The following is a 24886-nucleotide window of genomic DNA, read 5'->3' on the forward strand; positions in this document are numbered from 1 at the left end:
AAACTTCTCTGAGAGAAATTTCGTCATTTCCATGGAGTAGAGTAGTTTCAAGGTGCTCGTACTCATCAGGAAGTGACGCCAACAACATCAAGTCCAATTCACCATCATCATAAGTTGTATCCATATTTTACAAATCTGTGACCAACTTATTGAAACTAGTGATATGTTCATTCATCGTGGTACCAGGAACATAGGTGAAGTGAAACAGTCTCTTCTTCATGTACAATTTATTTTGACTATTTTTCTTCAAAAATTTATCCTCCCAATGCTTTTCATAATTTACTTGCAGAAGTTTCCTTTGTGTATGGATATTTCTGCTCTCTAGCAAGGAAGGATCGAATGATACCGCAAGCAACACGGTTGATAATTTTCCAATCTTCTTCTCCAATAACATCTGGTCTCTTTTCTTCAATGGAAAGATCTAGCCCTTATTGAAAAAGGACATCTAGAACCTCGCCTTGCCACATCCCAAAATGCCCGGACCCGTCAAAAATTTCTACCGCAAATTTCGCATTTGACACAATTCTTGCCATAAGCGAAGATGTCAATGATGACGTATTGTTGACACTTGATGTAGATTCTTCTTGTTTATTGTCTCCCATATTTGACACAAATATTATTTAATAGCTAACGACACAAATCAAGATTATTTCCTTTCTGATGTAGAAGATCAGACTAAGCTGCAAACACAGAGCATACTCAGACAGAACCTTGACTTAGTTACCAAGATAAATCTTTTCTGATGTGGAAGATCAGACTATGCTGCAACCACAGAGCATACTTAGACAGTATCTTGGCTCTGATACTAATTGTTACGGAAGCCAAATGTATATAGTGTGAATAAGTCACAACTACTATACCAAAAATTATGACAGCCACCGAATAATAAATAAGACAATAAAGCAATAATAAAAGGAACATCAGAATTTACGAGGTTCGGCCAACTTTGCCTACTCCTCGGACACAACCAATATTTTATTCCACTCCAAAAATACAAGTGAAATAATACTAAAGAGAGAAGATACAAATGCCTTAAACAGATGAGAAGGCAAATGAGAGGTGTGTTTAAATCCTAAACATTAGGCCTTCTTTTATAGGGGGAAAATCCCCCCAAACTCAAGAGCCCACCGATGTGGGAGAAAGAATTTGCCAAACTTCAACAGATAGGAGGACTAAAACCAAGGTTGAATAGGTAACTGTACAAAAAGGAAAAACTAGCCCGATAACTGGTAATCCATTCCGCTCTAAAGTACTTGAACATCAACATGATAACCCCAACAACATTCCTCCCAGAAGAGGAGAATACATTCTGATCGATTAAGAGAAGAAAAGATATCCACATAGGAGTACTATTTCCTAATTACCCTGGTGTTTTATCTCATGAATTCTCAACCGCATCAAAATACAATTGTCGGGGAAGGATATCTTGAACGGTTGGTTCAACTTCATGCTTGGTCCTTTTGCCTTTAGATTTTCGGGGATTCATCCCTCTTTTGGTTTTCTAAGAAGTTTTCCCGACCAGAGATTCATGAAACGTGACTTAATGAAACTAGGGTTTCATTCACTGCTAAGTTCAAATTTTGGGAATTTATGACCTTGGGAAGATTACAAGAACAAACGAAGAACTCGGAAGGGGATTGCAAAGGTTATAAAAAACATGTTGAAAAAGTTAAAAGTAGAAAAAGGAGAAGCCTCTCATATATAGGCAGACGACTGGAAATCGACAATATAAAGCTATCGATCAAGAATAAATCAATCAAAGATGCACTCGTCATTTTCTTAAAATTATTTCCAAGAGAAACACCAATCAAGGTCCTACATGTGGCTTGCAATTGAACCTTAAGGGAAGGTGGCATAAATCACTTTGAAATGAAGGATTAGATGTGATTTTCCTCCCACCAATTAAGAGTACCAATCATAGTTACCTTCCCACCAAGGATCTTCCACTTCTCAAAAAATATCCAGAAAGTGAGAAGACTATTTGCATTGGTAAAAATTGACCAGTCTTTTTACAGGGAAGCCAGAGCATAAATCGGGAAGTTAGAAAATCGGAGATAGGCAGAAGACTCCTTGGAAGATCAACTAGAATACTCAGGAAGAAAGTCAAATGTCCAGAGAATTCATAGTGATTGAAGAGTTCATATATAAGAAGGGTAGCAGATCAACAAGCGTCAGAGTATCCGAGATTCATCATTAACTATATAGTTACGAGATCCAGTACTAAAACAGCTATTACAAATCATTCAAATTAACATAATAAATGAGAATAATGGCAGCACAACGCAAGGAAACAATAATCCAGACTCATCACTATAAAAGCTAACCTTTTGTTCATTTTAGGAATAATCGGCACCAAAATCACTGTTTACATCAAAAACATTATCATTTGACAATCTTACAAATTTTCTGTAGTCAAGCTTCGGGCACTCAAGTCTCAGTGATCATCAAACAACATCTCTCTTATCTTTATCTATTTTACAATTCTTTATTTTATTTAGCCAATTTATCTTAACTATCAAGTTATTATTCGGATTGAATATGTTGCTTTTAGACCTTAATTATAAATTCAGTTATTTTATCCTTAAACCAGTTTTTGGGGTTAAACATATTTATATTTTGTCCCATTTAAGGAAGTTTAGTAAAAATAGCCTTAGCACTACAAACCCGGAAGATTGAATAAAATATGCTTATTCAATTTATCACATGTTTTGTTGGGTGTGGCAGAATACACTGTTATTTTCTTTCTACCTATTTTGTTAAATTATTCATAAATTTTGCTGGATGACCAAATCTTGCCTTGTTAATAGATTTTTTTGCGATATATAAATTTGATACTATCTTCATTTTATCTATCTGTTAAATTATTTAACTAGTTTTGCCGACTGAGCAAATTTTTCTTGTGTTGTTCAATTATTCATAAGTCACGCCTGTAGCACCCTAGAAATCTCGAAGTACTTAAAGTCCATTAACAAGGTTGACACGTACTAACTACATTAATTTATGTGCGAATGAGGGTTAACAATAGGAGGATATTACTTGGATATGATAACAAGTCGGCTAGGTGTATCATGAGTGATTTAGGGCAAAGAAAAGTCGGAAACTATGTAAGAGGCTAAAATATCAAACGAGCATGCACAAGTCGTAAATTTAAACAATTACTACTCCCAATGTATAATGGATTACACTCTAGATAAGGTATAAAATTAAATTCATGTTAATCTAGTTTCTAAATCTTCAAATTGTTTGTCATTTATATGTTCCTATCGAAAGTTATTGCCTTCTTGCTACAGGGTGGCTGGCAGCTTGAGTTGAGCGTCAATCCGTTGCGGGGCGCGGCGCACAAAGCAGTGGAATCTGCAGGCCAGATTCAGCACCAATCCATCGTGGGATGCTCCCATTGTGAAGGTACTACAGATGAACCTCATTTCACCGTCCGACGTTCAAATGGTGGTTGGTTCTAGAAAAAATGATATGTACTATTATGCTGCAAATGATTTAACTACACGAAATTGTAAAATTCTTTACATTGTACTTATTGTCACACCTCCTTTTTCCGCACTCGCGAGGGTACAAGGGAGTTTTTTCCAATTAAAGGACAATCGAGACGGGATTTATGTATTTATTTCAGAGTCGTCACTTGGGAGGTTTAGGGTGTCCCAAGTCACCAATTTTAATCCCGAATCGAGGAAAAGAATGACTCCATATTACAGTCTGCGTACCAGAAATCCGGATAAGGAATTTTGTTAGCCCGGGAGAAGGTGTTAGGCATTCCCGAGTTCCGTGGTTCTAGCACGGTCGCTCAACTGTCATATTCGGCTTATTTATCTGATTTTAAATACAATTATGAACCGATGTGCCAATTTTAACTCTTTACCGCTTTTATTATATTTTAAAGGAATGTGAACATCGTTTAAAACATGTCTTTGGATTGCGTCACATGAAATGCACCCGCGATCCGGAACATATTTTTATTCAATGTTTTAGGATTTGGATTTGGGTCGCATGAAATGCACACCCGAGTTTAAGAAGGTAAGATTATTAAAATACGCGCCTAAAGCGATTAGCGTATTATTATTTCTTGGTAAAGCCGTGGAATTTTGCTAAACGGCCGATCTCGAGTTCTAAGTAATTAAAGCATACATTTTGTGAGGGCCCCGCAATCTGTGCATTTTATTTGGCGAGGCTCGTCTCATTTTATTTAAAATGATAAACCTACAGTGACTACATTTCTTCTATTAAGTTTGTCTCTAAAAATAAAAGAAAATTTCTCAATTAATTACATGCTGAAAAACGTAACTTATTAGTTCTTAAGTTACGACTAATGTGAATGGAAAATTGCGATCGAGTTTGTACAAAGAAAACTGCTTTCATTCTATATTCTATTATTCAATAATACTAGAACATGAGATAGATAATAATATCAAAACAACCTTGATTAATTTAAACTAATATTATTAGATGAAGAAGTTATACATATGCAACCCCATTACTCATTAATCAGTCAACTACATTTTTATACAAAGGAAGGAAAATTTTATTCAAACACAAATCTAAACAAAAGGAATTCAACAGGAACAGGAGCCTGATTAATATTTCATTTCGCTTCAAGCCGAGAGTGTACAATTGTGTACCTGGAAATGGCAGTACAAGAACAAAAGAAGGAGGAGTCAGCAGCAATAATAACACAGCAACAGCAGGTTCCGCAACACCGCAAACCAGTAACAACCAGTAGAATAACCCAGCAACGGATTGAAAAATCAGCAAGACCAAAGTGCAATCACAGTCAAAGCAGAAGAGAGACAGATACAAGATGCAGTTGTTTACTGATTTTGAATAACACTTGAGAAAAACAAACGGAAATTATTCAAGTGAAAGTTACTCTCAAGATGTTTCAAGTCTGCCAGCTCTCAAGTGTAAAAATCTCCCAATAATAATCTCTAAAATCCTCTCTATAATGTTCAACCTCTAATTCCAGTCCTTTTTAATGTCAAGAATGACTCTATATATAGCAAGACAAGTCTTCAATTCCCAACCCAAAATCATTCCTCCAATGGCATGCTTTGTCCCCACTATTTAATGTCTTCTTTATTTTAAACCTTGTCCCCCATGCCTTCATTAAATAAATACCACATTCCCAACCCATTATAATTTGTCTCCCATGCCTACATTAAATAAGTACAATATTCCCAACCCATTATAATTTGTCTTGTCCCCCATTATGTTAAACAAGTATATCAAAACCCCACCCCATTATACTTTGTCCCCCATGCCTACATAAACAATTATAATAATGTTCAATTACCAAACTACCCCCTCCGACCTTATTGCAATTACCATTTTACCCCTGAACGAATTACAATTTACCAAACTACCCCCATCAGCTCTAAACACTCAATCAATCATAACTTAACCAAAATATAGCCAAGATGACCAATTTCTCAACAATCTTCAACAACAAATTATACGAACACGATGAACAACACAACTCAAAATTAATGGAATGAATTAACCATATCGGGAACCAATCCTGGTTAATTTAGACCATCAATGAATGAGCAAGGATACAACAATACAAACAACAAAATACATGATTCAAACTAAATCAAACAAATCAAAACAAACATAAACTCACATTAAATCACTAGATTAAACATGAACTTCAAACAAAGATGAACATGAACTAAATCTATTTTTAAACAACAAACATGACGGATTCAAACGATTCAAACAACATTAATAATTTCTGGAAAATACATAACAACATGAAACAAATTGAAGAAATAGTTAATTAAATTTCAATTTGAATCTAACAAACATTAAACTAACAAATATCACTTAAACAATAATACAAACATGAAATAAACATGAAAAACAACTAATTAAACTTCCATTTTGAAATCTGAAAACAAATTTAACAAAACATATGAACATGAACAAAACCAAAAATCAAATATCTACCGATTTTAGATTCGAGAAATATCAAAACGAAATATGGCTAAAAATAAAACTCAAAACCAACTAACCGGAGATGAACAACGACGAATTCGATTGTATGGACTGTTTCAACAAACCTCAAATGGGAATAAATCTGTCCGGACTCAACAACGAACTCAACGACGAACAAACGACGGAGACGATCCGAAGCAAACGAAGAAGATGAAGAAGGCATTGGACGTAGCAACTGTTTGGACGTCATGGACGTGAAAGAGCAGAAGCAGCACCTGTCGATGCAACCGCGGCAACAGGGTCATCCATGGACGTCGAGCTCGAACTTGAGCTTGACGCAGAATGAAGAAAACGAAGCAGAAGCAACTGACGATGATGCTGCCATGGCCAGCAGTAGAAACGTGAACAGCAGCAGCCCGTCGAGGGCGGTGACAGCGTTAGTAGCTGCGTGAGCTTGGCCGTGACGAAGCAGCGGCAATGGGGTTTGGGTTTAGGCGTGAAGGAGATTGGTGTCGACTGGATTGTGGTCGTTTGGTCGACTGGTTCTGTCGACTGGCTCTGTTCATCGACTGAAGACGCAACAACGTCGGGGAAGCTGGTCGGAGGTGGTGTTTGGACGGGAAGCTGGGCAGCTAGGTCGTGGGGGTGATGAGGGTGGTCTGGGTGGACGAAGAAGAAGCCATGCGCAGCCATGGGAGGTGGGGTTTGAGGGCAGCCATGGCTTGTGTAAAATGGAGATGGAGAAGAAGCCAAAGGTGGGGGAGGCGGGTGTTTTCTTAGTTTTAGGGTTTTTGTTTTTGGGTTTCAACAAGAAAAAATCAAAAATGGGAGGGGGTTGGGCGGATGGTTTAATTATGGGGCGGATCGGGTCGACCCGGTTTGAAATGGACCGGGTCATGGGGAAGATTGGGCAATTATTTGGGCCTGAGGTTGAAATTTGAAGAAATGGCCCAATCCGATTTTTCTTTGTATTTTTGTTATTTTTTCTTCTTTTATTTTCTAAAACTAAATTATAAAAATACTTAAATTATTATTAAGAACTAAATTAAGTTATAGAAACGCAAATTAACTCCCAATAACAATTAACGCACAATTAAGTAATAATTAAGCATAAAATTGTTCATTTGGACATTAAATGCTAAAAATGCAAAAGATGCCTATTTTTGTAATTTTTAATTTTTGTAAAACAAATTTAATTACTAACAATTGTAGAATTAAATCCTACATGCAAAATGCGACATATTTTTGTATTTTTTATTAATTTAACAAATAAACAAGCACAGACAAATACAAATAATTATCCAAAAATATCACAAAATCTCACAAAATTGCACACCAAGGAAAATCATTTGATTTTGAATTTTTTGGAAGTAATTCTCATATAGGGCAAAAATCACGTGCTTACAGCTACCCCTCTTTGCCCAAAGACACGAAGGGTTTTCGCGCAAAGATAAAGCGAGCGATTTTTGCCCATCTGAGTACTCCGTGTGAAGCATTTTTTTGAAAAAGATTTAACCGAACCTTTGCTTCAAAGGTTTCCTACATATCCCTGGCTAAAGGGGAATCAGGTTAATGTAGTTCGGGAAGTTTTGGTAGTTGGGACTACCGTGGGATTGCAATGTTACTGTTGTTGCATGCTGTTATCACTGCTTACCGATCTCCTTGTTACACCGTGCTTAAAAGAAAACAAGAAGCTAGGCTAGACTGAAATTTGTTATTGTTGCCTTGCTTTCTTGTTGGCTTGTGTTTCCTCCGGTGCTTTTCTTCCGTGAATTTGGGAATGATACTGGCCCTTTGCTTTTCTGAATACCAGTTTTCATCATTTTGTTTGGTCCGCTAGGGACATGGCTTTCTTCATCAAGCTTTTCGGCGGTTCCTCTGGTGGGTACGGCTCTCTTCATCAGACTTGTTATGCTGGGCATGATTTAATGTTCACCAGTTGCTTCTTTCAAGACGCGTCCTTTCTTCCTTTTGACTCATGCGCCTGAATTTGTGCTGGGACCTCTTGTTGCAACCTTCTGTTTTCCGGTGCTGGGATTTCTATTGTTTCCTGCTGGGGATTCCTGTTGTAACCCTCTGTTTTATTGTCTTCTGACTTGATCTTGAAATGTATGCCTCTGTTATATGGGCGGGCTCCCAACTTCAACACTTGAAATGAAAAGACTGAATGTATGCCTCTGTTATATGGGCAGGCTCCCAACTTCAACACTGGAAATATAAAGACTGAATGTATTCCTCTCGTTATACAGGTGGGCGTCTGGCATGAAATAAACAACTTTTAAAATAAACGTCATTCCTCTCTTCATGCGGGCTCCTGATTTCAACAACAATTTTGAAAATAAACGCCATTCCTCTCTTCAGGCGGGCTCCTGATTTCAACAACAACTTAGGAGGAAATGCATCTCCTATGGGTACAACTAAACTTAGGAGGAAATGCGTCTCCTATGGGTAAAAGTAAACTTAGGAGGAAATGCGTCTCCTATGGGTAAAAGTAAACTTAGGAGGAAATGCGTCTCCTATGGGTAAAAGTAAACTTAGGAGGAAATGCGTCTCCTATGGGTAAAAGTAAACTTAGGAGGAAATGCGTCTCCTATGGGTAAAAACAAACTTAGGAGGAAATGCATCTCCTATGGGTGAAACTAAAACAAACTTAGGAGGAAATGCATCTCCTATGGGTAAAATAAACTTAGGAAGTGCGTCTCCTATTGGTAAAACTTCTTAGGACGTGCGTCTCCTATTGGTAAAGACGTGGAATGTATTCCATTGTTATACAGGTGGGTGACTAAAAAAATGTAAAGACAGAAATGTATTCCCGCATTATACTGGTGGGCGACCTAGAACAGAAATGTATTCCCGCATTATGCTGGTGGGCGACCTAGAACAGAAAGTATTCCCGCATTATACTGGTGGGCGACCTAAAACAGAAAGTATTCTCGCATTTTACTGGTGGGCGACCTAGAACAGAAAGTATTCCCGCATTTTACTGGTGGGTGACCTAGAACATGAAAGTATTCCCGCATTTTATTGGTGGGCGACCTAGAACATGAAAGTATTCCCGCATTATACTGGTGGGCGACCTAGAACAGAAAGTATTCCCGCATTTTTCTGGTGGGTGACCTAGAACATAATGTATTCCCGCATTTTACTGGTGGGCGACCTAGAACAGAAAGTATTCCCGCATTTTACTGGTGGGCGACCTAGAACATAAATTATTCCCGCATTTTACTGGTGGGCGACCTAGAACAGAAAGTATTCCCGCATTTTACTGGTGGGCGACCTAGAACATAAATTATTCCCGCATTATACTGGTAGGCGACCTAGAACAGAAAGTATTCCCGCATTATACTGGTGGGCGACCTAGAACAGAAAGTATTCCCGCATTTTACTGGTGGGCGACCTAGAACAGAAAGTATTCCCGCATTATACTGGTGGGCGACCTAGAACATGAATGTATTCCCGCATTTTACTGGTGGGCGACCTAGAACAGAAAGTATTCCCGCATTTTACTGGTGGGCGACCTAGAACATGAATGTATTCCCGCATTTTACTGGTGGGCGACCTAGAACATGAATGTATTCCCGCATTTTACTGGTGGGCGACCTAGAACAGAAAGTATTCCCGCATTTTACTGGTGGGCGACCTAGAACATAAATTATTCCCGCATTATACTGGTGGGTGACCTAGAACAGAAAGTATTCCCGCATTATACTGGTGGGCGACCTAGAACAGAAAGTATTCCCGCATTTTACTGGTGGGTGACCTAGAACATGAATGTATTCCCGCATTTTACTGGTGGGCGACCTAGAACAGAAAGTATTCCCGCATTATACTGGTGGGCGACCTAGAACATGAATGTATTCCCAGAACATGAATGTATTCCCGCATTTTACTGGTGGGCGACCTAGAACAGAAAGTATTCCCGCATTTTACTGGTGGACGACCTTGAACATGAATGTATTCCCACATTTTACTGGTGGGCGACCTTGAACATGAATGTATTCCCGCATTTTACTGGTGGGTGACCTAGAACAGAAAGGTATTCCCGTATTATACTGGTGGGCGACCTAGAACAGAAAGTATTCCCGCATTATACAGGTGGGCGACCTAGAACATGAATGTATTCCCGCATTATACTGGTGGGCGACCTAGAACAGAAATGTATTCCCGCATTATACTGGTGGGCGACCTAGAACTTGAATGCATTCCCGCATTATACTGGTGGGCGACCTAGAACAAAATGTATTCCCGCATTATACTGGTAGGCGACCTAGAACAGAAATGTATTCCCGCATTATACTGGTGGGCGACCTAGAACAGAAATGTATTCCCGCATTATACTGGTGGGCAACCTAGAACAAAAATGTATTCCCGCATTATACTGGTGGGCGACCTAGAACATGAATGTATTCCCGCATTATACTGGTGGGCGACCTAGAACATAAATGTATTCCCGCATTATACTGGTGGGCGACCTAGAACATGAATGTAAAGATATAAATATATTCCTCTCGTTATATAGGTGGGCGCCTGTCTTCAACAACAATTTTGGAAATAGAATCTTATTTGAGGGCGGATGAACCCAACATATCCTGTTTGAGGGCGGATGAACCCGACATATCCTATTCGAGGGCGGATGAACCCGACATATCCTATTCGAGGGCGGATGAACCCGACATATCCTATTCGAGGGTGGATGAACCCGACATATCCTATTCGAGGGCGGATGAACCCGACATATCCTATTCGAGGGCGGATGAACCCGACATATCCTATTCGAGGGCGGATGAACCCGACATATCCTATTCGAGGGCGGATGAACCCAACATATCCTTAAAACTTGAAAATGTCTTACCTCGAAAACTTGCTGGGGATTATTTTGCTGGGGATGAATTTTCCCTTTCTTCCTTCCCCATTATGGGCTGTCCGACCCTCTTGAAATTTGGTCGAAAATCCGTCGAAGATGCTTCTACATCTCGATGATCCGCTGGGGATAACTCTGCTGAGTAAATATGTTATCTTACTCCTTCTAGAACTACTTCCTTTTGAGTAGGATGTTTCATTCCCCGGCAAATTACTTCCCCGTTATTTATTTTTTTTAATTTTATTATTATTATTATTATTATTTTTATTTTTTTATTTTTTATTATTATTATTAGCTTCTTCCTTTGAAGGCTAACTCCCTTAAGACTCGTTTTGACTTTCCCCGAAAGGAACCGCTGAGGATACCGATTTTCACCAAACTTGTGTTGGACTCCTCGAAACTGCTGGGGATAACACTGTTGGGGAATTATTTACTTACCTATTGGGGGATAAAATGTTATCAGCTGGGGATAACGCTGCCGAGGATAACACTGCTGGGGATTCTGATTCCTTCAGAACTAGTGTTTCACTCTTCTGAAGGTTGTTGGGACTGATGCTGGCCTCTTGCTCTTTCTGAGCTCAAGTTTCATCCTTTTGCTGGGGAGCAACTTCCTCCATTGAAACTTATTATGTTTGGGGGCAACACTGGTTCTAAGACCACTTCCCTTGAGACTGGCGTTATCTTTATTCTTCCCCGAGTGGGTACCTGACTTCCAGAAAATTTTCTAAATGGAAGGAAAATTTTCTGCCTCAGTTTGACAGTCTCTCTTATGGCATGCATTTCTGTCATCAATGTCATTTCCTTTACCTGTTTCAAATCAAACAAAATTTGTTAGTTTAAAACGCGGTGGTTGGTTGTGATACTCCTACTGGGATGGTTTTCCCTTTCTCCTTCCTTGCTCTGCGCTCCACAACTTGTTGGGGATGATATTATTTGTTGGGGATAATCCTTTTCTGCTGGGGATATCCCTTTTCTTTTGTGGCATAGCTCGGAAACTGGCATTTCCCCGACCTTTTAGTCTAGTATGAATTTCCCAAATCATACTCACTGCTCTCCTTGCTTTGTTCGCGGGCCTTGGCCTTGAGGTTTATAACCTTTGATTTCGGCAAGGATATCCCTCTTGACACTCGTCAATCCTTTTGTCAATTCCCTTTTGCTGGGGATATCTTTTTGACACTGGCCTCGCGCTTGTTCCTTGCTGACTATACCACTTGGATGTACTAGTCAGATCTCATCTTGTATAATTGGAAAGCTGATGGCATATTTTGAAGTCAATTCACACTTGTTCCGACCAAACAGACTCTATTGGGGATTTTTCTATGAAAGGAAAAAAGATAAAAGGGAACAGAATAAAAAAGACAAAGGAAAAAATGACTCATTAAAAAAAGAAACTATAAATAAAAACCTATCAAATGCAGATACCGACTCTAATGGTCATGACATGCATATGTGGCCTATCCTCCGCCGTCAATCATCTTTCAAGACCTTCAACTGGCAATCTGATTTTCAATCTTATTCGACTTGTAGTGCCCGAAGGGTTTTCACTATCAAGCCTCTCTCATTTTGGTTTTTCTCTCAGCTTTCATCGCCTTATGGTGTCCGTGAAGATTTTCACCGATAAGACTCTCTCATTTATATCACTTTCCAGCTGGGGATTCGGAGTGTTGCCGGTATGACTTTCTCTGCTGGAGATTAGAGTCCTTTCTATTGTGGAACCGAGTGTTATGTTCACCGGTAAGACTCTCATTTGTCTGACTTGGCATCCTTTGAAGACTGATCAGAAGGTCTTTCTTCGGACCGTAATGTGGGTTTTGGATAGGGCTAGAAAGAAAGGGTACTAAAGGCTCAAAAGTGCATCGATTCTGGGTTATTAATTACAACCTTCGGAACCAGATTTATTTACAACGAACGCAACCTCTGCCCCAGTTTCTTGCTTGGGGATATCTTAATAGATTGATTTTTTTTTCATTTTTCAAAACTATGACCGAGCCGTGAAGCGCCTACGTATCCTCTTTGAGGAATCAGGTCAAACGTAGTTCCCAATTACTCTTTTTTCATTTGACTTTCTTTTGTTTTTTTTGTTAGCATTTTTCTTTTCTTTTCTCTTTTTTTTCTTTTGTCGTTTTGCTATTCTTTTTTTTTCTTTATCTTCCATGTTCGTATCTTCTAGTCGTTGCTGCTAATTCCGAACGAGGGGTATGAAAGAAAAGTAAACAAAGCTCAAAAGGGGTAACGAAGGATAAAGTGTTTAGGTAGCAGAAAAAAAATGTCTTCGTCATTCCAGTCTTCAAACATGCCAAGTGAAAACAACGCAATTTAAATTTGTAGCCTCTTCTGATGGTGCTGGACTTGACAATTATATTCAATATCTGTTTGTTCATTTGTCACTTCTAAAACACCGTTGGGCGACACTCTCATTCTCATTATTATGAATGACCCTCATGCCAATTTGGCGAATCTTTGCTTTTAACGGTTTTCTTTGTGTTCAACTTGCCCTAGTTCCACATGACTCGAGCTCCGAATAATCTCAAACCGTCCTTATTTCCTTTAACCATTCTGATCACCTTTCCGGGGTTTTATGATTAACTTTTAAGATTAGGCCCAAAATATGTGCGCATGTCATGTCACTAGAATCGGCACTGAACAAAATGACAAAAGGACTAAACGAAAAGATGAATGGAAATAATAAAAGACCGGATTTTGTATTAGACTACCGGTGAAATGGTTTGAATAACAAAACAAACGAAACAAACTAGAATAAAATCCTAAAATAGCCTGGACAAAACTTAAACAGACCGCTATGACAAAATGGAAATATGAGAAAGTTTGACACAAGACAATATCCGAATTACGACCCTAATAATCCGAACAACAGAAATGACAACAAAATAAGCCACCAAAAGCTTCTTTCTTGCTAACCAAGGAACGGAGCGTCCTCCCGTTTTATCAAAACTGGCATCTCCGCCACTGAGCTTCGCATCAGTATTGCCCAGACCATTGCCAACTTCAATATCATCAACCTTAGTCAACAAGTCCCAGTAGGATGCGAGTGCTTCTGTTATCAGGCCTGATCCCCGCAAAGTGTGCTTCTAGGTCTTGTATTTCCGGCTTACCACAAACCAACCACCTTAACCTTCTTTGTGATTCAAAGCAAAACAGGTTAGAATGGACTCAGTCGGTCCTCATTATTAACAACATCTTTTCCATTTTTTTATTCTTTTTTTTTCATTTTTCTTTCTTTTTCGATCATTTTTTTTTCATTTTTTTTCTTTTCTCTTTTTCCACTTTTCTCTTTTTTGTTGTGGTCGAATCTTATGGAGATTGCCTACGTATCATGACCCCGCATGAATCAGACCTTGCGTAGTTCGGACCACTAAAAGATAAACAATACTAAACATTTTTTCAATTTTCATATTATAACAAACTAGGTTTCAAAGGTTTGAAGATGACCTACAAACTGGAAAATCAAACAACCCACCTATTCTAATTAAAAGATTTACAAACTCCAAAAACAAATGGCCAGCTTCCTGTAACCAAACGGCTATTTTTTGCAAATGTGGCCCCCTCCAAATCTCACATGAATTTTGAGGCCGGGGAGTATTATTTTGACACTTTACAAACTTGTCCATTCTTTTACGAAAATAACCTTTCGACAACTGAAAGATACTCTAAGGCTATTTCGGCAAGAACAGTTTAAGACGCGGTCGAAGCTGGCTCAGCTTATTATGACAAAATTCAAACGTTATTCACCTGACCGCCGACTCTTTGTTTTTTTTTCTTTTCAAATTATAATAAAAACCTGGTGTTGCAAACACGACCCTTCAGCGCCTCGGGGATGAAGATTTTTAAGGCTGTGTGGGTCAACTTGGACCAAAATCCTACACATGACCCAAAAGGTGGCTTTTTATGCAAAGTCAGCCTTCCGGCGTCCTTTTCGGGAACATTTGGCTATGTCTTGACAAAACAGCGTCACCCGACTTCTTTATGACAAAATTAAAATTTGACATATTTTTTGGCTATTTTTTAGCAAAAGGGGAGGCTAGACACCGCCCGACTTATTTATGACAAAATTAAAATTTTGACACGTTTTTATTCATTTATTGGTTTTTGGCTATTTTAGCAAAAAGGGGATTGGACCCGATGAGGGTTGCCTACGTATCTCACATCCAGTGAGAATCAAACCCGCGTAGTTCGGGCCTCGTGAATAAGTAAATGAACTAACATTTTTTTTTTTGGAATTTGTGAAAGAAACTGCTTCAAAAGAAGAAAGGAAGTATATATTTTTTTTGATTGATTTCTTATTGAAAGAAAGACTTGTAAAAATTCATTTTCTTTTGATTTAAACTTTGAGAATTTCAAAAGTAAAAGGAAGATATTTTTTTTTCTGAATTTTCATTTGTTTTTTTTTCTTATTCTAAAGAAAAAAGAAAATATTTTTGGAATTTTACTTTTAATAAAAGAAATGCTTCTAAAAAATATTTTTTGAATTTTGAATTTTCTTTTCAATTTTGAAAGAAGAATCAAAATATTTTCGGATTTTTTTAAAAAAAAAAAGAAAACATTTTTATTATTTTTGTTTTATCAACAATGGAAAATAAAGATATTTATATTATTTTTGCAAGACATATCTTTTTGGAATTTTACTTTTGAATTTTCTTGACAAGACAAATAATCTTTGCAACAAATAAAGATATATATATCTTTTAAAAATAAAAAAAACTTTTCGGATTTATATATATATATATATTTGCGACAAATAATGAAAGACTCTTTTTTTATTTTATTTTTTATTTTTTTGCATTTTCAAAAACAAATAAATAATAAAAAGAAAACCATTTTAAAAATAAGACTCTTTTTCATTTTCATTTTCATGGCAAGACAAACTATATATTTTTCTATTTTTTCTTTTTTGAAAAACAAAACAGAACAACGACTTTTTTTCTTTTCTTATCTTTTAATAAAACAAACTAATAAAATATATTTTTTTTCATTTTCTTAAAATTTCGGCAGAGTTTTGACAGTATTTGGGCATTTGGTTTTTTTTCAAAAATAAACAATCAATTCCCTAACCGCTATTTCTTTTTTTTTTTCAATTTCAAAATATTATTCCTGATATTCACAAGTCAGTCAACACACAAGTCCGAATCAAATTAATGCGCAAGTAGTAACAAGTAAGATGCATCAGGATGGTCATTTTCATTTTTGGTACACCTGTCCTAGACAGACCCAACCCCTGTGTTGAGCCTCCAAAGTCAAATGCACGTGATGCAAACAAACGTTCCTACTAGGGATCCGGCATGAGGCTTTGTTATACTAAGTTTAAAAACCTAAGTGTTTGTTCTAGACCTGGCTTACCCGAGCGGACAGCTCGAGCCGAGGGGGGGCAGCGTACCGGGAATACAGAAGCTTCACCGGCTTAGCAACTTGTCCGAACCTCGTTCTAAATTGGGATTTGACACTATACAGAAAAGAAGTCGTACGAAGTACTCCCTTCTTCATGATTTAGAAGACTCAGAGAGAAGATGGGTTTCGTCACAGTTTATATACAGTTCACGTAATATCAAAGCGGTAAAAGGCAACCAATTAGCACATTGAGCCAAAACATGTAACAAAATCAGATAAAACCAAATATAACAATTTATATAAGCTCGAATTTCTAACCCTGAACCAGTGGTTCTGGGTTTCATCCCCAGCAGAGTCGCCAGAGCTGTCACACATACTTTTTCCGCACCCCCGAGGGTACAAGGGAGTTTTTTCCAATTAAAGGACAATCTAGACGGGATTTATGTATTTATTTCAGAGTCGCCACTTGGGAGGTTTAGGGTGTCCCAAGTCACCAATTTTAATCCCGAATCGAGGAAAAGAATGACTCCATATTACAGTCTGCGTACCAGAAATCCGGATAAGAAATTCTGTTAACCCGGGAGAAGGTGTTAGGCATTCCCGAGTTCCGTGGTTCTAGCACGGTCGCTCAACTGTCATATTCGGCTTATTTATCTGATTTTAAATACAATTATGAACCGATGTGCCAATTTTAACTCTTTACCGCTTTTATTATATTTTAAAGGAATGTGAACATCGTTTAAAACATGTCTTTGGATTGCGTCACATGAAATGCACCCGCGATCCGAAACATATTTTTATTCAATGTTTTAGGATTTGGATTTGGGTCGCATGAAATGCACACCCGAGTTTAAGAAGGTAAGATTATTAAAATACGCGCCTAAAGCGATTAACGTATTATTATTTCTGGGTAAAGCCGTGGAATTTTACTAAACGGCCGATCCCGAGTTCTAAGTAATTAAAGCATACATTTTGTGAGGGCCCCGCAATCTGTACATTTTATTTGGCGAGGCTCGTCTCATTTTATTTAAAAGGATAAACCTACAGTGACTACATTTCTTCTATTAAGTTTGTCTCTAAAAATAAAAGAAAATTTCTCAATTAATTACATGCTGAAAAACGTAACTTATTAGTTCTTAAGTTACGACTAATGTGAATGGAAAATTGCGATCGAGTTTGTACAAAGAAAACTGCTTTCATTCTATATTCTATTATTCAATAATACTAGAACATGAGATAGATAATAATATCAAAACAACCTTGATTAATTTAAACTAATATTATTAGATGAATAAGTTATACATATGCAACCTCATTACTCATTAATCAGTCAACTACATTTTTATACAAAGGAAGGAAAATTTTATTCAAACACAAATCTAAACAAAAGGAATTCAACAGGAACAGGAGCCTGATTAATATTTCATTTCGCTTCAAGCAGAGAGTGTACAATTGTGTACCTGGAAATGCCAGTACAAGAACAAAAGAATGAGGAGTCAGCAGCAATAATAACACAGCAACAGCAGGTTCCGCAACACCGCAAACCAGTAACAACCAGTAGAATAACCCAACAACGGATTGAAAAATCAGCAAGACCAAAGTGCAATCGCAGTCAAAGCAGAAGAGAGACAGATACAAGATGCAGTAGTTTACTGATTTTGAATAACACTTGAGAAAAGCAAACGGAAATTATTCAAGTGAAAGTTCAACTTGCATTTCTCTTTTACTCTCAAGATGTTTCAAGTCTGTCAGCTCTCAAGTGTAAAAGTCTCCCAATAATAATCTCTAAAATCCTCTCAATAATGTTCAACCTCTAATTCCAGTCCTTTTTAATGTCAAGAATGACTCTATATATAGCAAGACAAGTCTTCAATTCCCAACCCAAAATCATTCCTCCAATGGCATGCTTTGTCCCCACTATTTAATGTCTTCTTTATTTTAAACCTTGTCCCCCATGCCTTCATTAAATAAATACCACATTCTCAACCCATTATAATTTGTCTCCCATGCCTACATTAAATAAGTACAATATTCCCAACCCATTATAATTTGTCTTGTCCCCCATTATGTTAAACAAGTATATCAAAACCCCACCCCATTATACTTTGTCCCCCATGCCTACATAAACAATTATAATAATGTTCAATTACCAAACTACCCCTTCCGACCTTATTGCAATTACCATTTTACCCCTGAACGGATTGCAATTTACCAAACTACCCCCATCAGCTCTAAACACTCAATCAATCATAACTTAACCAAAATATAGCCAAGATGACCAATTTCTCAACAATCTTCAACAACAAATTATACGAACACGATGAACAACACAACTCAAAATTAATGGAATGAATTAACCATATCGGGAACCAATCCTGGTTAATTTAGACCATCAATGAATGAGCAAGGATACAACAATACAAACAACAAAATACATGATTCAAACTAAATCAAACAAATCAAAACAAACATAAACTCACATTAAATCACTAGATTAAACATGAACTTCAAACAAAGATGAACATGAACTAAATCATTTTTTAAACAACAAACATGACGGATTCAAACGATTCAAACAACATTAATAATTTCTGGAAAATACATAACAACATGAAACAAATTGAAGAAATAGTTAATTAAATTTCAATTTGAATCTAACAAACATTAAACTAACAAATATTCACTTAAACAATAATACAAACATGAAATAAACATAAAAAACAACTAATTAAACTTCCATTTTGAAATCTGAAAATTAATTTAACAAAACATATGAACATGAACAAAACCAAAAATAAAATATCTACCGATTTTAGATTCGAGAAATATCAAAACGAAATATGGCTAAAAATAAAACTCAAAACCAACTAACCGGAGATGAACAACGACGAATTCGATTGTATGGACTGTTTCGACAAACCTCAAATAGGAATAAATATGTCCGGACTCAACAACGAACTCAACGACGAACAAACGACGGAGACGATCCGAAGCAAACGAAGAAGATGAAGAAGGCGTTGGACGTAGCAACTGTTTGGATGCCATGGACGTGAAAGAGCAGAAGCAGCACCTGTCGATGCAACTGCGGCCACAGGGTCATCCATGGACGTCGAGCTCGAACTTGAGCTTGACGCAGAATGAAGAAAACGAAGCAGAAGCAACTGGTGATGATGCTGCCATAGCCAGCAGCAGAAACGTGAACAGTAGCAGCCCGTCGAGGGCGGTGACAGCGTTAGTAGCTGCGTGAGCTTGGCCGTGACGAAGCAGCGGCGATGGGGTTTGGGTTTAGGCGTGAAAGAGATTGGTGTCGACCGGATTGTGGTCGTTTGGTCGACTGGTTCTGTCGACTGGCTCTGTCCATCGACTGAAGACGCAGCAACATCGGGGAAGCTGGTCGGAGGTGGTGTTTGGACGGGAAGCTGGGCAGCTAGGTCGTGGGGGTGATGAGGGTGGTCTGGGTGGACGAAGAAGAAGCCATGCGCAGCCATGGGAGGTGGGGTTTGAGGGCAGCCATGGCTGTGTAAAATGGAGATGGAGAAGAAGCCAAAGGTGGGGGAGGCGGGTGTTTTCTTAGTTTTAGGGTTTTTGTTTTTGGGTTTCAACAAGAAAAAATCAAAAATGGGAGGGGGTTGGGCGGATGGTTTAATTATGGGGCGGATCGGGTCGACCCGGTTTGAAATGGACCGGGTCATGGGGAAGATTGGGCAATTATTTGGGCCTGAGGTTGAAATTTGAAGAAATGGCCCAATCCGATTTTTCTTTGTATTTTTGTTATTTTTTCTTCTTTTATTTTCTAAAACTAAATTATAAAAATACTTAAATTATTATTAAGCACTAAATTAAGTTATAGAAACGCAAATTAACTCCCAATAACAATTAACGCACAATTAAGTAATAATTAAGCATAAAATTGTTCATTTGGACATTAAATGCTAAAAATGCGAAAGATGCCTATTTTTGTAATTTTTAATTTTTGTAAAACAAATTTAATTACTAACAATTGTAGAATTAAATCCTACATGCAAAATGCGGCATATTTTTGTATTTTTTATTAATTTAATAAATAAACAAGCACAGACAAATACAAATAATTATCCAAAAATATCACAAAACCTCACAAAATTGCACCCCAAGGAAAATCATTTGATTTTAAATTTTTTGAAAGTAATTCTCATATAGGGCAAAAATCACGTGCTTACACTTATTGATAACATAAATCCTATAAATCGACTACATTACATTAAACTTCAAGCCAATCTTTAGCATATGTAACATATCTTGTGTCAATCTCACGTAAGATCATTGAAATTTTATTATTTTAAGAATAACATCATAATTACTTTTTTTCATACTAAATACTTGAACTATGTGTAAATTATTCAAATATGCAAATGATCACTCGAAGGTCAAATTTCTAGTGTCGAGCTTTGCCTCAAAGAATCAATTGTTCTATCTTCAACATGTGAAGCAAGAAGTCATTCCAAGAATCAATGGGACCAGGCAAACACCAATGCACACAATCATTATACAACACTACACTCTCATTTGGCCAAATGCCCATATCTACTTGGATGACCATCTGGTCTCAATAACATAGCTTGTGTTATATCCAATAATTTAAAATTCTTTCCCTTTATCTTCCCTTCCTTCTCAGCAACCCAAAACTCTTCCACTTGTGACTTATAAAACTCCAAATTTAAACCTTCCAAAACTATTTCAGTTCTTGTAAATGGACTTTTTCTCAAGCAATTCCCACCTGTATTCCATTCTCCACCTTCAAAATGAGAAGGTGCAAAAGTCCGAACAAAAATTGTACCCTTGAAATTTTCTAAGTTATTGATGGCTTTCAAAGCTGTTTTAAATACCCTTTCGTACCCATAATAATTTGGGAGTTCAGTAATATTTGGTAGTCCACAACGCCAGCAGCCAACTACTTGATTTTTCTCATAATAAACACTTAATCGACTAAACCAGTGGCCTGAGTTAAGGATGACATAGTTGAACTCCTTGATTTGACTTGTCCATTTTTTATCAGGTTCATCAAGATAAATGTTGAAAACCCCATCATGCCTAGGACCATCAGAGTCTGCTTCTTCCATTTTGACCAAGAATGGTGACCAATATGTTGCTAGGGTAAAGTTGTATGTTTTGTATTTCCACCTCTTGAAATTGAAATCTGGAGTGGAAGAGATATCAATTGGATGCTCTACCTGCATAAAGGAAAAGGATATAAGTTATATAATTAAAAAAAATTATATTATCATAGTAATTTACCAATTGTAGCAAGTCATTACTATATCTTTTAGGATATCTTGTTATTCACGCTATGTTTGGCATGAAGAGTTACCTGTTGTTGTAGGTCAACAATTTAATGTAAAAAATCTGCTTATCGTGGAAAAAACTTAAACTCAGATGAAAAAAATCAAGAAGAAAAGGAAAACAGTGAGTTAGTAATTATTTTCATTAGGGGTTGTTATAATCACTCACTATGTCCCGAAAAATGATCTAATGTGAATTTAGACATGATTTTTAACCATTATAATACATATAAACGCTTAGAGACAAAATTATAATAAAACATAGGATTGGAAAGTTGAAAAATTATCCACTTGAAACCAATATACATAATGAAAATATTTTAGAGTAAAAATAAAAAAGTGAAACTATAATATCCATGAGATAGATCCCCAGATTCCAAAGCAATTAATCCAAGATTTTACTTAAAAATAAATTACTGTAATTTGTGCAACCAAAATTTTACAGAATATTGCACCAAAAATATTTCTTAGTGTCAAATTTATTTCCTCCAAAAAAGGATTGTTTTGAAAGAAGAAGAAAAAAAAAGCCTAATCAGGAAAAAAAATGCACAAGGGGGTTTCCTTTCCCATTCAAAAGGAGATGGGTATCTTTTCCCTAACCTATAAAGGTTAAGGGATAAACTGGGTTATACTCTTAAAAGTATTTCATTTTTGGTTAGGCAAATGTAGTGTAGCACTTGTGGTGTTGTAGCCCTGCATTTAAGCTAAACTAGAAAGAAAACCACCAAACTTTACGTCACGATGTAATAACTACTTGTTTAATTATTCTCAGGATTTGCACTTTAGTACTAAGAATTATTGTAGAGGGAATAGTGATAAGGACCATGGTATTGGATTCTTGTTGTCAACGATTTAGTCAACAAATCTCTGATAAGGGACGTGATGTTCTTATTTCTTAAATATTTCTTGAATGTGAAACAGGTTAGGAACTCACGTGGTGAGGCTTGGATTCTTTTACAGAGTTTGTCATTTTTTAAGGAAATATTTTATAAGAAAGAACTTTAGATCTGAGAATGCTAAGTACCTCTGCTATACTTATGAAGCTAAAATTGCAATGCAGCAAACTATGTTGAGGGTCGTTTGCTTAGAAGGATAAAGGATAGTAATTGGCAAGGGCTTATGTAGTATTAAAGTAACAGGGATGTCAAATATAAATATATTTATAAGAATCTATTATATATGATTGCAACAAATAATAGACATGAGCCCATAACTTAGAAAATATAATGGGCTCATATTAAAAATTCTTAAAGATTGAATCCATAAAGTTTAAATTTTGAATCCGCCTCCGGTAATCGAAGATAAATGTGAGATTATTATGTTTCATGTTTGGTTTTGTTTTGTTTTTCGTACAGGTATTTCCGGAGTTGTTTATATCACAATTATAACATTATTTTTATGTAGAATAAAAATCCTGCAATTATTAATCGCGAAATAAAATAGAAGAAAAAAGGAAAGAAACACTCGTAATTTGAACTTCAATCCTAATTGGTGATTTCAATAGAATTTCACCTAAACCTTGAAATACGTCAATCTTTGGTTACACCAAACCTAACCTCTGCATTATTCTATACAAGCCCATGTGGGTTCATTAACCCAGTAAAAGATAACAGTCAATTTGATACTCCAAATTACACCAGAGTTTCATGAAACAAGATGATTTATAGCATGACAAGTAAGGTTGGTTCAGTCGGTAAAAATTTCTCTCCCAATCAGTGATATGAACGTTCGAGTCGTACTAAGGTTAGTGAAGAACCATGGTCCGTTTAATCTAGTAATGTACAAAGGTTCAAGCTGCATTTTTTCAGGCTTTGTATGAAGAGTTATCTGTTGTTATAGATAGGTTATATAGGCCAATTTAATCAAATAGTGTAAAATCTTTTTACACTATCAATACACAAGCATAATTGTAGTAGTAAAAGTTCAAGTTACATATAGTGATAGTGAAATAACTTTTTTACCCGGGATAAGAGGCATATCAAAGATTGCATTTGGTTTCTTCCCACTGAATCTCCAACAAATGCCAAGGACTTATTCCTCATCATATCCAAGAACTGATGTGGGTTGAAGATAGGCAACTCACATCCTTTTGGTTTCCATCTCCATTTTAAGAAATCTGTATCAGGCCTACCATATTTCATGCAATTTTGGTGCTCGTGAATCTCCCCACATGTCGTGTTCGTGTAATATGGACCATCTGGATTTGGAATCCACTCTCCTCGAAAGATATCACATTTTTCATGGAGCGGATGATGGTTTAATATATATGTGACAGAAGAAGGGTGGTAAAGAGAGATAATACCTAGAATGATTAATGGTAAAGCTATAAGTATGAATATTTTTGGGGTTCTTTGAGATGCATTTTGGGAGTTTTTCCCACAAGGGAACTCCATTGTTTGGAGCTTCTTCAATGGAAGATTGAAAGCGAAAGTAGATCTAATGTGGGGAGAAGTAGAGAAAAATGCCTTCAAATATATCACTTGTTACTTCTATATATGCAATACAGCGGACGTGCTAATTGTCTTCCGCTGTAAGTTACGAACATCTATATGCAATCCTACAAGTAGCACCTTTTGGATCCTATCACTTTATTAAATTCTGTATTATTTTATGCTTCCTTTGATCACATTTTTAGTTTCATTTTATATTATAATCTGGTATAATATATACCATGTACGATGGCAACTCGTTTATACCATGTGCACCTCCAATGAATGTACGATGACCACTCCTTATCCTCCTACTCCTTTCCTCATCCTTCTTTCTTCTCCTCTTACGCTTCTTTTGCTCTTCCTCCTGCTTTCTTTCGTCCTCTCACTAACCTGTGAACAATTGAACAAGATAGGTAGAATAAAGATGATATTAAGTTTTGACAGCCTCGCAAAATTCGTAAACATGTTGAACAACAACTCGAAATCTCTTCTTTTTTTCTGTTACGTTGATATAATCCGCTGAATGATTGTTAATACTTGTTTGATTCTAAACACCTGGTCTAGGAGTTTTTCTAAAAAAATTGCAAATATCCTTGCATTGCATATTTAGGCTTCAAGGAAATATTCGAATGCTAGAGGGGCTATCAAGGCTTCGCAATTACCTTCTACTACAAATCAAAATTTTCTATTATTAATGCATTGTAGAAGAGTCAAATATAAGAAATGCAGTAATTCTACCCATTGTGAGGGTCATCTTCCACTTTGTAATTGAAGGGTTCCAAACCTCGCTTCGTCGCTCAGTCCCTTGCTTCTTTCCTCCTCTTTTTCCTTTCCGACTCTTTCACTACTAGAATTCCAGAAAAAAGCGACCAAACTTTAGCGACCAAAGTTTGTCTGTCAAGAAAAGCGACCAAAGTTGGTCGCTAAATTGGCGAAAATAATAAAATAATTATTTGATATACATTAGCGACCAAGGTTGGTCGCTA

At 36.8% G+C, this 24886-nt stretch overlaps 1 protein-coding gene across 1 annotated transcript; it reads right to left on the reverse strand.

Annotated features, from left to right (window-relative positions):
- Positions 1-20334: 20334 nt before the first annotated feature.
- On the reverse strand, positions 20335-23909 carry LOC107823824 (protein trichome birefringence-like 19). The gene is given in 3 exon segments (XM_016650530.2): positions 20335-20702; positions 20704-21360; positions 23430-23909. Coding segments are annotated over 3 exon segments (1209 nt in total). The 5' UTR covers positions 23862-23909; the 3' UTR covers positions 20335-20582.
- Positions 23910-24886: the final 977 nt, after the last annotated feature.

Source organism: Nicotiana tabacum, chromosome 22 (genome assembly GCF_000715075.1).
Source record: "Nicotiana tabacum cultivar K326 chromosome 22, ASM71507v2, whole genome shotgun sequence".
NCBI lineage: Eukaryota > Viridiplantae > Streptophyta > Magnoliopsida > Solanales > Solanaceae > Nicotiana > Nicotiana tabacum.